Here is a 20776-nt window from a genome sequence, read left to right on the forward strand (position 1 = left end):
TATTAACTCTCCCCTCAATTATTGTTATAGTCTCCAAACTCTTCCCTATTCCCAATCTCTTCCCCACTCTTTAATTCATCTTTCACACAGCTATCAAATTAATCTTCTTAGGGGCAGCTAAACAATGCAGTGGATAAGAGTGCTGGCCCTGAAGTCAGGAGGGCCCGAGTTCAAATCCAGCCTCAGACACTTAATATTTCCTAGCTGTGTGACCCTAGGCAAGTCACTTAACCCCAATTCTCTCAGTAATAAATAAATAATAATAATAATAATAATAATAATAATAATAATAATAATGATAATAATCTTCCTAGTAGACAGGCTTGACCATATCACTGCTCTATTTAGAACTTTTTAAATTTCCTTTATGATAAAATAATTTTTTTTAGCCCAACCTTTAAGGCTTTTCATACGGTAGCCATCCTACTACTCTTATTCCACATATTTTCCTTTTATACTCTAATTTTCTAGCCAAATTGAACAAGCAATTGAACAAGACATGTGTTTATAGTCTCTCCTTCCTCAATGTCTTGATAGGTCATCTCCCCCTTGCTTGAAATTCATTTCCTCATTTCCTCTACCTCTCTTGTGCATGTCACTTACTGCAAGTAAGTACAAGTGAAATAACATTTCTTCTGTGAAATTAGTGACAAAGGTGATCTCTCTTCTCCAATTTATTTTTAGTGATTTGCCTGGTCTGTCCATGGCCTTATCCTATTTTACTGTATTATATATATATATATTTGTTGACATGTTGTGTAGCTCTTGTCATATTACTAGTTCTCTGAGAGTAGAAATTATCTTTTTTTACTTTTGTAGTCCCAGGGTCTTGCACATATTATAGTAGGAACATAAGCAGCATTTGCTGAATTATATTGATTATGAATGTAGAATAAGAAAAACAAAAGATATAAGCATGAGAATGATATCTGTTTACCCATCAGCAAACATTTCTTAAATATATATTATGTGAACTATATTTTTCTGGATTAGAACGAGATGGCCAATGGGACAGAATTCCTACCCTCAACTAGTTTATGGTTTAATTGGAGATTTAGCCTATTTATAGAGATAAATACAAATATAATAGGATTGGATTAGAGCTAAATGAGTACAAAATGTCTTGAGATTAGCTTAGGGATTTGAGCTTGGGGATCTAATGGAAATTGGTCAGCAAGAAGTTACCAAATTGAGACATTCTCTGACACATAAAGAAAGAATAGCTATGTTCATGCTTAGTGCAAGATCCTAAGTTCAATGTCTGAGTAAAGACTGTGAGGACATTCTCAATTTATTATGCTGGACATTCTCCATGAGCATCCTATTAGCACTAATGGAAAATGTGCAGTTTAAGTTATGATGGCGGAAATCAATCTTGAGCCTGAAGTAGAAATTGTCTAAAAGGGTATATTGCATTCATTTTTATCTCTCTCTCCTTCCTTTTTCTTTCTGACTCATATATTATTGTCTAGTGACCATTCTGTATTTCATAGAGACTTCAGATCTCAGGACTGCAAAAAGGCTTCTCCTAGTCTAGTTATTATTATTGTTTCTTTATTCTGGAAGAGGACCAATGATATATCCAGGGTGATGTCTTTACTATTGAGTGAGGCAGAGATGTGCCTTCCTCTAGTATTATTAAACTCAAATAGAAATGCCTCCCAGTGAGCTGCCTATTGACTTAGAAAATTACAAATTAACATTATCTATGTTGTATTGGATTTTTACTTATTTCATTAAGCATTTCCTAATTACATTTTAATTTAGTTCTCTGAATTCTAGGACTGGGGATTTTGCCTTCCACAATTCTCACATCTTGTCTAGTTTAGTTTCTATTTGAAGCATCTATATGAAAGGGATTTTAATGGAAGACTTCTGAAGTTCCTCCCAACTCTGATATTCTAAAACTAAAATATTCCTTGAGGTAGAGAACCTTACAGATCTCTTCCTTAGAGTTCATTAAATATTTTGTTTTGTAATTTTGTGTGTACCTTTAGAATAGTGTATATTATAGTTAGCTGTGTTTGTCTTATCATAAGCTCCATGAAAGAAGCAATTCTATCTTACTTAAATTATGTTTTATCATATCTAGAATAGTCTTCTATATTTAGTGTAATGAATGTATAAAAGTATGGATGTATGAGTTCCATTTGCTGAATTTATAAATAAATGAATGTCAGTTCAATATAAGGCATATATCTTCATAAAAATAATCAGGGTAGTTAGGACAGGGATGAACAAAAGGGATGAACAACCATTTTTGAGGTTTTTCTCCAGTAGACCAACAGTAAAATGGAAACTTCACTATCCAACAAATAAAACTGATACAAATACAAAGAATGACTTTCCTTTATAGTGAGTGTACAGCTACCTTGGTCTCTGTTCAGGAAACAGGAGTCACATCTATTTTGCATGTCTGGAGCACTTGACCCCCAATTCTTCTATCTAGTTATTGTAGCAACTTAATTGCTTTGATAGATTTTTATAAGTTGAGATGGGATGGGGAAACATTTATGTGTTTTCTTACTTTATTCATTCATATTTCTTTTTTGGGGATACATAGGACTGTATGACAAATGTTCTTACACCTCTCGTGACCGAGGATGGGCCGTGGGAATTCATACCATCAGTGACCAGGGCAACAGAGATCCTCGTTATTTCTTCTCCATGAAGACAGATCGAGCTCGAAAAGTGACTACCATCAATGCTCATCGAAGCTACCTCCCTAATCAATGGGTGCATCTTGCTGCCACATATGATGGACGATTGATGAAGCTCTATGTGAATGGTGCCCAGGTTGCAATGGGTAGTGAGCAAGTGGGTGGCATTTTTAGCCCTTTGACCCAGAAGTGTAAAGTGCTCATGCTGGGTGGTAATGCCATAAATCATAATTATCGGGGTTACATTGAGCATTTCAGTCTTTGGAAGACAGCTCGATCTCAGAAGGAGATCTTATTGGATATGGGGCGGGCAAATCATGGTCTAAGCACCAGACTACCTCAGCTTGTTATTCAAGAGAACTTAGAGAACATGAAGAGCATGTGGTCTTCTATGAAAGATGGAAGCAGCCCCCAAGTTGAATTCAGCTACCACCATGGTTTACTGCTTGATACTAGTCTGGAGCCACCCTTGTGTGGGCAGACACTCTGTGACAATGTAGAAGTGATTGCCAGTTACAATCAGCTCCCAAGTTTCCGCCGCCCCAAATTGGTGCGTTACCGTGTGGTGAACATTTATGATGACAACCATGAGAACCCAACAGTCAGCCAACAGCAGATTGAATTCCAGCACCAGCAACTAACAGAGGCCTTTGACCGCTATAACATCACATGGCAGCTGGAAGTGCTGGAAGTTAGGAATTCATCCCTGCGCCATCGTCTCATCTTAGCCAACTGTGATATCAGCAAGATTGGAGATGAGAACTGTGACCCAGAGTGCAACCACACTCTGACAGGTTTTGACGGTGGGGACTGCCGGCATCTCCGACATTCAGCATTCAGCAAGAAGAAGCAGAATGGTGTATGTGACATGGATTGCAACTATGAGAGATACAACTTTGATGGGGGGGAGTGCTGTGACCCCGAAATTACAGATGTCACCAAGACATGCTTTGATCCAGACTCTCCATACAGGTAGGCAAATTTTTAAGCAAAAATCCTGTACAAGCAATACCTAAAACAGTTAGTGGAGACATTTATATCTTCACTTTGCAGATGAGAAACCTGAGGCACAGAGATAAATTATCAAAAGTCCCAAACCTAGGTAATGGCAGAGGTAAAACTAGGAGCCAGATTTTCTGTCCTCATTCTTTTATGCTGGTTATAAAGAGCATATGCATAAGGAGAAACAGTGGAAAGGTAGAAAGAATACTCAGTTTACTTAATAATTGACTGAGCTTGCACTGTGGCCTATATAATAAAACTAGAAACCCATAACCAAAACTGCACTAAAACTGGTCTAGGCTCATTTCAGAGAATGTCCTTCAACCCTGAGGGCTGGAGATCCCAAGTCAAGAAGAACCAGCTGTTCTGAGTTTCTTTGGTTAAAACTGAACTGTTGCTTTCTATTTAACACGTACAATAGTAGACTTGCTGATGTTTTCAGCATGTTTGCTGGTCTTTGCATTTTTTTTTTTATTTTTTTTTGCTGACTCTTCTCTTAAAAAGTGCTGGTCTCCTGAACACAAACACAATATGTATAGCGAAAGGGATGCTGGCTCCGGGAGTAGGGAGGTGAGCTGAGAATCAAGGAGTTCTGGGAGTCAGAAAATATAGGAGCCTGTCTGCTTGAAACATAGTCTTGAACTTTCAAAAATGGGATTTTAAAACTTGAAGAAACAAAACTCTTTCCTTGATTGGACCTTAGTTTCCTCTCATGCAAAATAAATAGCTTGGACTAAATGGTCTTTATCATCCCTTTCAAATTCAAAATTTCATGATTCTATGGTTTTATGTTAGGAAGAAGAAATGAAGGAGAGAGTAATTTGGCTTCTAGAATAGTGTCCTGGAGCTCATCACTCCCTGCCCTTCTAGTTTGTCCTTCTAAGATAGGGCTTCTCAAGCTGTATGTCATAGATCCCTTTGGAAGTCTTGCAGAGCCTGTGAATCTCTTCTCAGTACAATGTTTTTAAATAATTGAAAGAAATGCTGTTTTAATTAGGGATTAGTGAGGGGAAAGTATATAATTATGTGTATAAATATACATATGTGTGTATATGTATACATTTATATATTTATTTGTGTATATATGCATATATATATGTGTGTATATACACACACAGATTTACTCACCAAGTGTATGATTCCTCAGAAATGTATCCATAGACCTTTTAGAGGTCTGGTACTCAAATTAAAGATACCTGTTCTAAGATAAATGGTAGAGAGGTCCACCAATCAACAATAATTTATTAATGCCCATAGAACTATGCCCGATCTTAATCAAGAAACTACAGATGAAGTAGTAGTATGATTGGATTTTTTTTTTTCAAAAAATTTACAGTTTTTTTGGAGAGACAAGACTAATATCCTTATGAAAAACAGTGAATATAGGTCAGAAGGTAGTTTGATGATAAATTATGTTACAGATTTTAAGTTTAGAGGAGAGAAGAGCCAAAGAAGGAAAGAGTAGTTAGGGAAGGTGCTCTCGCAAAAGTTGGGTTTCAGATGGTCTATCAAGAATGGGTAAGGAATAATAATAATGATAATAACAACAACAATAGTACTTAAATAATATTTTAAGGTTTGCAAAACACTTTATATGATCAGTCTCATTTGATCTTCACGATAATCCTCTGAAGTAGATAATATTATTGTTCTTATTTTACAGATGGGGATAAAAAGATCCTACAGGTGGGAAGGCATTATCTTAACTGAAGGGAAAATTAAGATGAAGGTAGAATGACAAACATAGAAAATGGCAGACAGAATCACTTTAGATCCTAAAATCAGAGAAAAATTCTACAAGAAAGTTATGTGAAGTGAATTTCCCTTTCTGTTTAGTGAGGGAATTGGACTAAACTGAATCACTGAGGCCCCAATAGTCTGTGATTTAACATTTTATATTTCAAGTCCCTCCAAAGATGTAATATCTACTTTAAGTTAACCTTATAACAAGCAATGTTCTAAGTTCTCTTCCTGCCCTAACAATCTGTGTTCTAGGGTTCTTTCCATTAATAACATATTATAACCATATACATACATACATGCATACATGTATGTATATATATGGTCATTTAATAACATATTATTGACAGGCAAATTTATCCCTCCTCAGTATGTTCAAGTTAAAAGAGGGATTCTGGGATGTGCAAATTATATTTGAAAAAGCCAACAGTGTATTCTCAAGCCATCTCTTGCTTCCTAATTCACTGAACTGTTACTGCCCAGAAATCTGACTATAACCACGTGCCAGTGTTTTGAATGAACACCAGAGATGCAAGTTTTCTGGCAGGGAAAGCAATACACACTGGATTAAACCAACCAAACAAAGACCTTTCTCTTGAAAATACCTAAGAATTGCTGTGCTCAGCCACAATGGCCCAAACCACATTAGCTCCTGTGGACAAAGGGAAGCCTGTGGAAACCTGTGTTTAAAAAAAAGGAGAAGGGAAGGGTTTTGCTCAGGTGATCGTAGGGCTTAGGATCTGTTTGTGGATATGAGTTTTCTTTGCTTTGAAGTTTCTTAACCTCTTTCTACTCCCTTGCCATGTTAATCATGTTGCTTCCTGCCTAGCACTATTTGTTTCCTTAAGGGTGTTTTCTGTGACATGCATTCTACTATCAGTCCTAGTATAAGGCAGCAGAATGTATGTAGACTATGATTGGAAAAGGCAGGGAAGTTCTATCTTTTTCTGTAAGCAAGTCATTCAGCTTCTTAGTATTCTAAGAAACTTTGTGAGATTTTTAGTTGCAAGGATGGTGCTGAGAGCTTCATTGTTCTTTACCAGGACATTTCTATAATAATGAAATAACTCAGAGGAAGGAAGGAAAGAAAAAAAGAATGTAAAGAGAGAAGAAAGAAAAAAAGGAGAAAAGAGGGAAGGAAGACAAGAAGTGTGGAAGGAAGGAAGAGTGGAAGGAGGGAGATGAGAAGAGAGGGAGGGAAGAAGAATGGACTTGTTATCAGGAGACCCCAGTTCAAATCTTGCTTACTTATACTTCTAGTGAAGGGTTTGTAAACAGGTAGTTTTGCCTTTATGAGACTCAGTTTCCTGAACTGTGAAATGAGAAATAATACTAATTATACCGCTTTCCTCACATGGTTATTATGAGTGATGTGTTTTTTAAATGTTAAAGTACTTTACAAAGATGACTTATTTAAGAAAACTTAATATATAAACACCAGAACTTGTGGAACTGATCAACTACTTGAGTTACAAAAAATATTCAACTAGCAGTGTGTTCTCATAATGCACTGAAGATACAATTCTGTTTACTCTCAAAAATGGAAAGAAGAGAAAAAAACTCCTAAATTTATTGTATAACTTTTTTGGGGGGGCAAATGAAATCCTTCTATAGTTCCCTTTGTCTAGGTTAGCATCTGCCTATGAATAGATTATTATTATAAACATTATTAGATGGTTTGAAATCTTTGTCTTTCTTATAAAAAGGACATAGAATTAGAAGTGAAAGGTATGATTAATAACTGCCATCAATATGGTATGTTACAATTTGTGAATCACTTAGTATTGTTTATATCATTTGATCCTCAGAATAATGAAATCTGTCCTGCAGGTTTCATCACTTCAGTTATTTATTTTTTTTATTTGAGGATCCTGAGACCTAAATATTTAGGTGATTGGCCCAAAGTTGAACTAGCAAATAACAAAGCCAACACCTAGAGCTGGATTCATCTACTACTTTTATCTCTTCTAAACCATGCTACTTCATACTCTCCTGGATTGATATTGTGAGCCAATAATTATTACCCATCAAATTCTCAAGCCAAAAGAGGAGCCAGCAACACCAAACTAAATGTTAAACAGGTACAAGAATAATAGGATAATGTATCTAGAAGAAACCTAGAACATAATTAAAGTCCCTCAGAAGCCATCTTGTCTAACACATATCTGAAGAATACCTGAAGAAGAATCTCTTCTGTAAAACCCCACAACTACAATTTTGGCTTCCAGTGAGGAAAAACACACTATCAAAAATTGTTTGCATTTAGATTGTGTGTTAAGAATTACAAAATGCTTTCTACATAGTATATTATTTGATTTGTTCTTCCCAAAAATATTGGTAAGAACTCCAGAAATTCCTGTCTTATAGAAGAGGAAATAACCTTGGCTAGAGAGATGAAGTGATTGGATAATGGTCACACATACCACTAATAAATGTGAAGGGTGGTATTTGAACACAGGTCTCTAATAATACACTAATAATATATATCTATTGTATCATGCTTCCTCCTGAGCAGCATGTTATAGGTTAAAGGAACAATTTAGAATTCATCTGAGCTAATCATCTCCTTTTAAAGACATGAAACTAAGGCCAGGGAAGATTACCTGACTTGCTTAGCCATTAACATTGCTTGACTTGCCTAACATACAGACATACATCTACTAGGAGTAGATCTGGGGCTAAAATCTAGATCTTCTGATTCCATGTCTGTTGCTTTTTACATCATCCGTAACACAGTGCCCTGCACATAGTTAAAGGGTCTGTTGAATTTAATTTAATTTCTGTTACATCCACATGACCTCCCTTGACTTTTCTGCTGTCAGCAGTTGCAAGGAGCTTTGGCAACTATTACTACCTATCCAATACTCATTCATCCCTTCCTATTTATTTATTACCATTCCCTAATTTGGATAACTTCAAGCCATGTCAAAAAAAGGAATAATTCAAAGCATGAAGATATTAACTTAGAGGAGAAAAAAAATGTTGGCAATTCAATTTTATAAATATATATTAAATACATCTAGAGTACTGAGTAATATGTTAGATCCTGGGTGAATTATTAAGTCAGGACATTTGAAGGGCTAGCACAGTGAAATGGCCTTGTTTGGGACAGTACTCAGAATTAGAGCCAATGGGTAGAAGTTACAAAGAGGCAGATGTGGACTTAATTTAAGAAATCACTACCCCCAAATTAGAAGATATTAAAAACCAGAATGAAATAACTCACTAAGTAATTAAATTACTATTTCTGGTAGTGACCCAAGCCCAGGCTAGATGACTACTTGTCAAGGGGTCTAGAGGAGATTCCTGGGAAGTGTTAAATGTCTGAAGTCACATTTGAACTCAGGTCCACCTGACTTCAGGGTTGGTGCTCTATCCATTGCACCACCTAGCTGTCCCTGAAGGGTATTTCTTAGATAGTACTACATTCTATCTTATTTTTGAAGTAAATATCCAACTTAATTTTATTTATTTTTATTAGACAAGCTATATTTCTTATAGAAATAGTCTATGGTAAACATAATTCATTTCTCTCTCCAATAGATAGAGTGGATGCTTAGGACATGGTAAGGGAAAATGGAATTAGCTGAGAAAAGGGATAAACTAAAAATAAAAAATAAAATTAAAAAAACTTTTTTATTTTGATGAAACAAATTTTACAAAACTCAAAAGGCAACTAATTCCTTAGAGTCATTACTTTAATTCCACCTTTTGAGAGTAAAGTTTTTCCACTACCTTCCTGAAATTCACTTCTAGTAAATAAATTTGATTTTTTTGTTTACATTTGTTTTACTTTCCTAAATTCGACAACATTTAACATACACAATCCTTTTGGGGACTTTCTCTCTTTCTTTTTTTCAACTTTAAAAATTCCTTTCAATTCCATTACATGTTCTAGCCTTCTATGTTTTGGGTCTTCATCTAGCTATAAGATTCTATATTTTGTATTTGAACATTTTTCATCCTAAGTTCCCTTCCAGTTATGACATTATGTTTTTAAAGTTCCTTAAAATTCTAACATTTGATGATTGATTCTTTTCCTTTCCTCCCTTCATATCTTTTGTACTGTCTTTTGTTAGGGGAAAAAGGAGCTATGGGGTAGAATGGTGATGGGACAATGATTTGGAAATTGCCAATGGTTGTATTTAATCAATTTATTCTCATAAGGAGCCAAAAGTGGTTCTGTTCGCTGATTCTGGGTCTCTTGTGAATTTAGGCATTCAGAGTTGTTAGCCAGGAAGACTGGCTTTTGACTACTGATGCATTTTTAAAACTATAGAGGGGAATAATGAATAAAGCTATACCAAATTATATAGTGTCTCAGGATTTTGTGGGTGAGGGAATTGTAGAAAAAAAGGAAGTGGGAGAATGGTGCTGTTTGCGGTTCTATCTCAGAAAAAGTATGATATCTGGTCATAAAATTAAAGGAGATGCTAATCTATAGGGAAAAAATTCTTGTTTCCTATAGAGTATGTGCATACTTGTGTGTGTGTGTGTGTGTGTGTGTGTGTGTGTGTGAGCACACACACACGTACATGTACTTTTTATTCTCTTTGTGATTTCTGGAAATTTGAGGTGAGTGCATAATTTTTTGAAAATACTACAAATGCAAGGAGTAGGGGAAAGCGTCAAATTTGGAATGGCTTTAATTAAATCTATCAAATGCTTTCCATTCCAGGAAGCATCTTTTTTAAAATCAAGGTTGATCCCTTTTAGATCAATATTAATGTTTTCTAGATTATCTGATATTTTGGATTATATGTGATGTACTACCATTCTCTTCTACTGCCACAGAGATCACAGAATCATAGACTCAGGGGGGGGCATAAAATATAGAAGAGTAAAGTTGAAAAAGACCTTGGAACTTAGACTGTAAAAACTGGAAGTAATCTTTGAATTCAAAATGTTAGAGCTAAAAGAATTCTGTGGTTTCAGAGAAACTTGGAAAAGACTTGAATAAATGATACAAAGTGAAGCTAACAGAACCAGGAGAACAATTTATACAGTTGCAATTCTATAAAGACAAACAATGTTGAAAGATTCAAGCATTCTGATCAACATAATGAAATGAGTCACAGGATTCATGATGTAACATACTCTCCATCTCCAGACAGAGATTTAGATTATAGATGAAAATATTTAACATATAAGTATATACATATTCATTCACACATATGGTCATATTTGTATGTAGATAGATAGATAGGTATGTGTGTTTATAAAATTTTGGTTGGAAGCATGGCCTATGTGAGAATATGCTGTACTTGACTCCATGTGAGGTTTGTAATAGATTTTACTTCTCTTCCTTTTTCTTTGTAGAGTGGGTGAGGATTGTAAGAAAGAATGTGAAACCACAACTAAAATAGAATCAAGAAAAAATAAAAAGGATCTTAGAAATAATCAATTCACTATCCTCATTTTACAAATGAAAATAAGATAAGATGACTTACTCAAAGTAATATGTTCTATCTATAAGAAAGCAAGGATTGGGACTCAAGATTACTTATCTCCCCAGTTATGCTCTTTCCATTGCATTGATTTTTAAGAAACAATAAGATACAAATGAAAACAATATGAGATCTGCCTCTCTTTTTTCCCTTTCAACTATATCCTTGGCAAGATTAGGGTAAAGAAAGGATTACAACTACCCTTCACTCAAAGGAAATAATTAAGAATTTATTGTAATTGAAATTCCAAACAGCTAAATCTGTTGAACTTCATTTCATAGGACAGTAGCTACTGACACCTGGGACACTATCCAGTGGGAAGAGTAAAATTCTTTACATGTCTTAAATGTTGAGTGAAGTAAGGCTTTAGCTACTGTGTAACAAATTTTGATGCATTCTTGATGCATACATTTTAGTTCATTGCTCCAGGTTCTGGGATCCTCATAGTCAGTACTTAGCTTAAAACATCTCTGGTTTGAGTCATTGGCCCCTGAATACAGTCATTCTGTCCTCATGAAACAAATGTTAACTTAATATCAGTGAGTGGAAAAGATCCAGCGTTGACTCAGGAATGCCATGTCTGTGGTTTCCTGAACTATTTTCTTTTGTTTTATTGAAAAAGAAAGGGAAAGGCACATTTATTAGAATGTTGGAACTATAAAGAATGAACTATAAACTATTGAATGCTAGAACAGAGAATCTATAATATTAGATAGGGAAGAGACCTCAGTTATTAGATAATATATTTCTTTATTGATAAGGTCACTGTGTCACTATGCCACAACAGATGACATCAGTGATTTGCCCACAATTACACAGTGGTAGAATTATGCATGCTTTTTCCATAGCACCATGCTTCAAGAATTCTTTAATTCGGATTAATATTGAAGCTTTACAGCAGCAAGCTTCGGGAATATTGATTCTCAAACTTATACTCCTCCAAAATCTCTAGAAAATCTATAGTGAGATGGAAATTTAGTGAGAGTATATTTCCTGCATTCTGTTTGAATTTTTGATTCTCCTAATACAGATAAGTATCAGAAAATCATGAAAATGCCTTCTTCCAGGTTTGAAGTATGTCAAAGAGGGGTGAGATGGGTGACAGGACAATTATTTAAGGGTGATTGAATTAAATTGGGGGGAAAAGTCATTTGAAAACAGATTTTTTAAAATGTGTGAAATTATATTTATACTTTGAAACTATAGATGAAACCTCATCTTATAAAACTTGATCTTATTTATAATGAAGAAGTAATTTCCAAAAGAGGGAAAATGTTTGCCTTGTCCCTTCAATTCACTGTAGTTTTATCATGCCATGTTGTGTCATACTATCAGTCTTTTGGCAATAGTATTTGAAAATTTCCTTATCTGCCTTATATTGACATTAGCCAGACTTTAGATTGTGGTAATGATGTGGCATTAGATTTATATAATTAAAAATCTAAAAGATTCATTGTTTAATTGTTTCAATCATTTACAACTCTCTGAGATGCCATTTGGGGTTTTCTTGGCAAAGTACTGGAGTGATTTGCCATTTATTTTTCCAGTTCATTTTACAGATGATAAAACTAAAGCAAATTGAGTTAAGTGACTTGTCCAAGGTCACACAACTAGTAAGTACCTCAGGCCAGAGTTGAATTCAGTAAGATGAGTTGGGCATTCTTTCCATTGTGTCATCTAGCTGCGCTTTTTAGTGGTTATACAACTTGAATTAATTTACATATATATAAAATCTTCCTATTAATACTTAGTATATAATTTTCCTCCTTACAGCTTTGGAAATATACCCTGCTAGTATTTAAATGTCATTTAATAGTGCAAACGTGACTTACCCCCCACCGTGGTCAATGAGTAAGTGTCTCTTAGCTTTCTGTGGTTGGTTAGTTTATTTATTGATTGTGTTTGGGATACTATAGAAAGGAAGTGATGCTGGAGGAAAGAAGGAAAAAAAGAAGGCCAAACTATTTGAACCTCAGCCACAACCAGACAGCAGTTGCCATTAATATTCTCTTTAAGTTTTTTTCAGGTAAATGACAGTGACAGATTGTGTGTGTGTGTGTGTGTGTGTGTGTGTGTGTGTGTGTGTGTGTGTTCTTTACAATTTTCAAATACTTTCAGATTGATTATGTCATTTGATCCTCATGGCAAGTCTAAGAGGCAGATAGGGCAGGAATAAGAAACTGAATTTTGTGAATGAGGATATCAGAGCTCAAATTAGTGAAATGGCAGAGCAGATTTATACCCATAATCCCTGGGCATCAGTGTACAAAGGCAGTAACTATAAGAGCCAATCACTAGGATTACAAGAATTTAATAATCCCTCTGAAAGTTTCCTTTAGTTTTTCATTGTTTAATTTTTCTATTAACATTTTCAGAGAAATGAAAAACTGGGGCATTTTTTTAAATTCATTTTTCCAAATTATCCTCTCCCTCCCTCCACTCCCTCCCCCCCCATTGACAGGTAATCCCATACATTTTACATGTGTTACAATATAACCTAGATACAATATATGTGTGTAAATACCATTTTCTTGTTGCACATTAAGTATTAGATTCCTAAGGTATAAGTAACCTGGGTAGATAGACAGTAGTGCTAACAATTTACATTTGCTTCCCAGTGTTCCTTCTCTGGGTATAGTTATTTCTGTCCATCATTGATCAACTGGAAGTGAGTTGGATCTTCTTTATGATGAAGATTTCCACTTCCATCAGAATACATCCTCATACAGTATTGTTGTTGAAGTGTATAGTGATCTTCTGGTTCTGCTCATTTCACTCAGCAACAGTTGATTTAAATCTCTCCAAGCCTCTCTGTATTCCTCCTGCTGGTCATTTCTTACAGAGCAATATTCCATAACCTTCATATACCACAATTTACCCAACCATTCTCCAATTGATGGACATCCATTCAACTTCCAGTTTCTAGCTACAACAAAAAGAGCTGCCACAAACATTTTGGCACATACAGGTCCCTTTCCACTCTTTAGTATTTCTTTGGGATATAATCCCAATAACAGCAATGCTGGGTCAAAGGGTATGCACAGTTTGACAACTTTTTGGGCATAATTCCAGATTGCTCTCCAGAATGGCTGGATTCTTTCACAACTCCACCAACAATGTATCAGTGTCCCAAAAACTGGGGCATTTTTGATGCACATTTAAAGAAGAAGATGAAGCTAGGGCCATTAGAAGCTTTGAGATTAAGTATGAAATTTAGATTTATCACAGATCATAGATTGGATAGAACCTGTGCTTCAGAATACAAGGATATAACTACAATAAACATTCTGCCATTTATCACACTTAATGAATTTTTAAAAATACCTTTGATTTTTATTTTTGACAATCATATTCAAATGGTTTGAACTTTTCAGCAACTAGAAGAATAGTTCTGGAATTACTGATCCCTTTTGGCAACTGAAGTCAAGAAGCTATTTTTGTTTTGGAGGCCAAGTGGGAATCTAGAGTGAGGTAGGATTGATTAAAGGGCTGACTTGGGGAGGAGAGGCTTCCTGTAAGGAAAGTGCAACACTTTTCTTGGCAAAGAGACCCTTTTACTTAACTGTGAATGGGGTCCTAACATTTATGGAGCTCTATTGCTGGTGCTAGACATTGCCAACTGCCTCTCCAAAGCTCACAAGAGGTCTTAGGGTGTAACTCCAGGAATAAGTTGGCAGAAAGTATGGAAAGAATCATGGGACAGCTTTTCCTCTGTCCCATCCTACATCTTGCACACAAGAAGGAAAGAGGTCAGATCCTTGGCTTTGCACCTTTCAGAGTTTGTTGACCCTTGCTCTTTGTGAGGAAAGGCTACTCATGTGCAAACTGCTTTTGGGTGGGAACAGAAATATAGACTATCATGATTCAAAGTCCCTGCCAGGCTGTAATGATGCTTAGGACATCTGGGTCTGTGGTAGATTCTTGCTTTACAACATGCTAATGGTCATGTTATACTTTTGGAACTTGAGAGACTGAAAAGTTCACAATCTCCATTACAGGAATACTGGTGAACATTTATTTAATTCTAAGATGTCTTTTGTTGTTGTTGTGTGTTGTTCTCTTTATTTTTTTTTTCCTCTTTCTTTTTCTATAAAACTTGTCCTGACAGCTTTGCCATTCAAGCTATTATTGTATGGTACCATCTCAGGCCAATGCATTTATGAAATATGTTGTTGGCACTCCCCCGTGAGATGCATAAAGGAAATATTCTTATGACAGTTGGGATAGCTTTGATCCCTCTCCAAAACTGCACTCATGGCTTTGAAATGTGATTTTGGCAGGAGAGTTAAGTCTAGGTTCTTTGGCTCTCTGTGGGTTCTCAGGCCCATTTAACCGACATTCCACGAGCTCCACATAACCTTGACAGTGAGGGTGAAGTACAGAGATTCCAATAGATTCAATATTTGACTCCAATAAAGAAACCATTCCAAATATAGAGTCCTACATATTGGGTGTCTGATTAAAGTAAGGTGAATTGAATTTAAGCAGAATGAGAGAGTAAGCCCATCTCTTGATAATTCTAGACTTGTTAGGTTAAATAAGAGGATCAGTAACTTCTCTCTGACTATGGCAAGTAGAGAGCTCTGAGAGCATGGTTTGGAGGAAGTGGTTGAGTGGAGTTTGGGGGAACTATGCACTCAATTAAAAGAATAATGAAGAAGAAAGGATGGCCCCAGACTTGCAGAACTATAAAGGACCTTAGGTCATCAAATGTTGGAGCCAGAATGGATATTTGTTCATACAGTATGGGATCTTACAGTATGGGGATCTTAGAACATAGTATATGAAAATATAAAATTATAGTTTGAAGAACATAAGATGTTAGATCTGAAAAGGATTATTTCATTTGATAAATGAGAAAACAGAGATCTAAGATCATATGATTAGCAAATCATAGACTTTTCCTCTTGAGAGTAGGTTCTGAATTGGGGAAAAGGGTTGGAAAGGAGAATCTATGAGCAAGATACAAGGAACCCTGATGTGGGGACAAGGAAACAGAAAGTATCAGCAGCAAAGAATCTGGCTCTGCCAAAGGCAAATTTGACCTACTTCATAGTTTTGCCAAGGGCCAATTCTGACCACTAACACTTAGGCAAAAATCAAAATAGGAAATTTAAAAGCAAAAATCACTTTAGTTTGAGAATAGGAAGAGAAGCATCACTGCTGGCATTGGTTGTCTTTCCCAGCCACTGATCCCAGATTTGAACCATTCGTTTTGTGATAAACATGTCTGACAGAGTGACTGGGGAAAATGCAACAAACCTTCACACTGTGACATGTCACTAAATATTTTCTCCTTCTCACTGAGACAGCAGGGGGCAAGGGGATTCCAAGCCTCAAAGTATTTTAGAGGAAATTACTTCAGGCAATAACAGGAACACTATTATAGAACACAGGCTGTTTTCCATTGGCAGGGTCTCCAGAGAGAGAGAAAACAAGGTCTTGGGGCCATGCAAATTTCCCTACTTCTTTCCCTTTGGGGAAACTGAACCTCACAAAATATTAGAGGAACTCACTTAGGAAACAGTAAACAGAGGCAACTCTATCTTCTAAGCAGGAAGAACTTTTAAAGAAAAAAAATCTCCCCCTCCCCATGATAGTTCTCCTTAATTCCTCCTCTAATGAATATTTCCTAGCCTAAAGATTTGTGAATTAGGGTAGGGAAATTATCTTCTCAAAAATCCTTAATGTCATTTGCAGGATCCATCCAAGAGAACTTTTGACAAGATAGGCCAACTCATTGGGATGAAATAAATAAATGATTTGAAAAGCTAACCTAAATCTAACCCACAGCTGTCCTGAGGGCTGGAAGAGTATAGCTAACTCTTATTTTCCATTCTCCCATTCTTTCTGGGCTACTCTTAGCTTCAGGGTTCTATTCTAGTTTGGAACTAGAAGGACAAAAGAAAATAACATTCTTTATATTCCAGGTAAAAATGCCTCGTAGACAGGAACTCTCTTTGCTAAGGGCCAAGAGATTAGGGGCAGCACAGTCAGATTTCTGGAAAACATCTGAATCTCAAAGGATTAGCTGTTGAATTTGTCATGCTTGCTCATCTTAGACATAGGGACATTCTGCTTGTTATTGGATCTTGAAAAGAAGCTGCCCTACACCCTAGCCCACACTGCTGCCAGATGCCCTTTGTGAAAAACTTTGAAAATTGTCCTCCCATAACCATTTGGTCTATAGGTCTTCTGCTTGCAGTTTTATATGAAATGGATAATTAGGATGTGTCTATGCTAGCCTAACAATTCATTTTCAAGCACTGACATCATATTTCCTTGGTTCAGTAGCTCATTCATTCAGGAAACATTTCTCAAGCATGTAAAGTACAAAAGCCACAGTAGAGAAATCCCATAGCATAAAAAATAAATGGTCAATCCTGGGCACAAAAAGAGCTCATTTCGAATTCTGTCTCTGATATCTACTGTTTTACTATGATTAAGTTGCTTGATCTCTCAGTGCAATCCAAACAACTATATCAGGTGGGATGAGCATCAGTATCAGTGACTTTCCTATACTGATTTTCTATTGGGGAGGAGGGTTGAGATCTACAGTACCTGAAGTTAGGCTTTAATATGTATCTACATCAAAGTTTGTGTATATGTGTAGTTTTCAAATTTTTTTATTAAAGCTTTTTATTTTCAAAACATATGCATGGATAATTTTTCAGCATTGATCCTTGCATAGCCTTGTGTTCCAAATTTTCCCCTCTTTTCCCTACCCTCTCCCCTAGATGGCAAGCAATCCAATATGTTATACATGTTAAAATATATGTTAAATCCAATATATGTAAACATATTTGTGCAATTATCTTGCTGCACAAGAAAGACAAGATCAAAAAGGAAAGAAAATGAATAAGAAAACAAAGTACAAATTAACAACAACAAAAATAATGAGAATGTTATGTTATGATCCACATTCAGTTCCCACAGTCCTCTCTCTGAGTGTAGATGACTCATTCTATCACGAGATCACTGAAACTGGCCTCAATTTGTTGGAAAGAGTCACATCCTTCAGAGTTGATCATTACATAATATTATTGCCATGTATAGTCATTTCCTGGTTCTACTCATTTTACTCAGCATCAGTTCATGTAAGTCTCTTCAGACTTCTCTAAAATCATCCTGCTGATTGTTTCTTATGGAATAATAATATTTCATAACATTTATATACCAAAACTTATTCAGCCATTCTCCAACTAATGAGCATCCATTCAGTTTTCAGTTTCTTGATACTACCAAAAGGGCTGCCACAAACATTTTTGCACATGTGGGTCCCTTTCCCTTCTTTATGATCTCTTTAGGATAAAAGCCCAGTAGAAACACTGCTGGATCAAAGGATATGCACAGTTTGATAATTTTTTTGAGCATAGCTCCAAATTGCTCTCTAGAATGGCTGGATCCATTCAGAGTTCCACCATATATGTGGAGATTTACATGAATATTTTCTAGCTTCATTTTTGAAAGGTGACAGAATGCAGTACAATGAACATGGAGAAGTAGAAGGAAACAAGCATTTCTTAAATACTACTATGTATGAAGCACCATTCTAAGCACTTTACAAATATCTCTTTTGATCTTCACAATAATCCTTGTAGGTAAATGCTATTGTTATTCCCATTTTAAAGATGAGAAAACTGAGGCAAAGATTAAATGATTTGCCCAGGACTGCACAGTTAGTATATGACTGAGTCCAAATTTGAACTCAGGTCTTTTTGACTCTAGGTCTATAGCTCTACTCATTATGTCACCTAAATGCAGTTAAACCATTGATGCTCTCACCCAGTCCTGGTTTTTGCTAATAGCTTGTAAGCTGTAGGATCCTGATAATACAATTAAAGTCTATTGCTCTGTTACAGCCCTGGAAAAAAAAGGAGGGAGGGGGAGGAGTTGGGTTCTAGTCTCAGTTCTGCTATTTACTATTTCTGTGGCACTGGGAAAATCAATTCCATGTTCTGGACTTTTGGCTTACCATAAAAAGTTATCTAATGCATGAGATACCATTCACATTTTAATTTCATGATCTGTGAACTCAACTTCCTATGATTTGGGTCAGTCATCACCAATTGCTCTGGAAATGGGAATTTCCCTAACAAGTCTCTTAACAGGCTTTGTTTTTGGAAATGTGAACTGAATTTTCTTCCTTAACTCCTCTACCTGCAGAGAAAAATCATATATTTGTAAGCAGAATTTTGCAAAGTCAAGCAGACCTTGATGTATAAGTTGATACGTTCTTGACATGTATGGAAATATTCTATTGTGAAGAGAGCAGATGCTATTGAGTGTCTAAGTGCAGGAGATTTTAAAACTGATCAAGTCTAGGCTCTTCTAGTTTATCTCTTCCAGTTACACTGAATCTCTAGTAGTTTGAATAGTGAGACAGTATTTTCTTCTTCCTTCTCCTCCCCTCTTCTTTCTTTCCCTCTTTCCCTTTCTTCCTTCTTTCCTTCCATTATTTTCCTCTTTTCTTCCTTCTTTTCCTTTCCTCCTTTATGTATATACATACACACACATATTCACACAAATACATACACACACACACATACACATATACATATTTACATACATCTGACACTCTCACTGCTTTCCCCTTGAAGTCATTGCAGCCTTTTTAATGAACCATCAGGAGACGACGATAAGCCAGTTTATGTTCTGTTCCAGCAGAAAGGTATCTGTGGCTGACTCCATTTTTATTTTTCTCATTTTTACCCTCTCTTAGGACCTTAGCTGGTCTTTTCTTTCCTTCTTCCCCTATAATTGGCACTTTGACTTCCGGATTAAATATTCAAAACTCCTCCTACTTCAGTTTGAAAAAGAATGATGAAGTTGGAGGGAATTTTTGAGATCATACTTCAATCCCTTCATTTTACAGATGGAGGAAATGAGGCCCAGAAAGGGGAAATGAATTTTCTTAATACACTGAATATGCCAGCAGAGCTGTTTCCATTACTCGATGCTTCTTTATTTCCCATGCAACGATCTAATCTAAGTTCTGGTTGATCCTTTTCCTCCTCATTTTTCTTAGTCTTCTATTCTTTAAGTTGCTGGTTTCTAAACTTATTTGTTTGTACACTGCTATTTTTTAAAACTGAGTATTCACCCATAATATATATATACATATATATATTTTAAAATATATAAAATACATACATGTATCAATAATGGTAACATTGTAAAATATATACATATATAAAGACATTAAAGAAGAATGAGATAATATTTGATATTAAAGTCCTTAAGAAGCCCCTGAGTTTATTCAATATGGAAGTGAAATGGTTAGTTTTACACTTTAATGGGCAGCTGTGTAGAATCAGTGTGGCTTGAATAAGAAAGAGGCATAAAGCAGGGAGACCAACTAGGAAGTTATTGCCAAATACAGATGAAAACTGAAAAGGTGCTAAACTGAGGGGGGAAGGGGCATTTTATGAGTAGGGAGAACCGAAGGGATTAGAAAGATGCTAAGGAGATTAGAAGGTAAGATTTAAACATTGATTTTATATACACACATACATACATATACGTATATACACATAAACATACAGACACATGCATATATACATATACACACGTATTTGCTGTGAAGGTAGAGGGTAAAATTGAGGAAACTGAGGAAAACATCAAGGGTGTAATCCTGGGCACCTAGAAGATTGTTGATGTATGGTAATGAAGAGTTTTGAAAGAAGACTGATTTGAGGGGGAAAAAAAAGTCAGAAGATCTGTAATAAAGTTTAGCATCCATCCATGCTTGTTCAATCTGTGTGAATCACTCTGTTCTATCCAAACCGAAAAAATCAAGGTGAGCCTCTTTCCAACTGGCTATTGCTCCCATCATAGAGCCTATTTTTCTAGGGGGACCTCCCAGAGCCACATGATTTGAGGGGCAAAAATTAGGTATGCTTATGAAAAAAGCTGGTGGATTTTCCC

At 35.8% G+C, this 20776-nt stretch overlaps 1 protein-coding gene across 1 annotated transcript in view; it reads left to right on the forward strand.

The window, feature by feature from the left end:
- Nucleotides 1-20776, forward strand: part of PAPPA (pappalysin 1) — a 263111-nt gene that overhangs the window by 33600 nt on the left and 208735 nt on the right. The window contains exon 2 of the mRNA XM_074292900.1: nucleotides 2564-3632. Coding sequence (XP_074149001.1) covers nucleotides 2564-3632 — 1069 coding nt within the window. The remainder of the gene's footprint in view (nucleotides 1-2563; nucleotides 3633-20776) is intronic.

This window comes from Sminthopsis crassicaudata, chromosome 2 (genome assembly GCF_048593235.1).
Source record: "Sminthopsis crassicaudata isolate SCR6 chromosome 2, ASM4859323v1, whole genome shotgun sequence".
Lineage (NCBI taxonomy): Eukaryota > Metazoa > Chordata > Mammalia > Dasyuromorphia > Dasyuridae > Sminthopsis > Sminthopsis crassicaudata.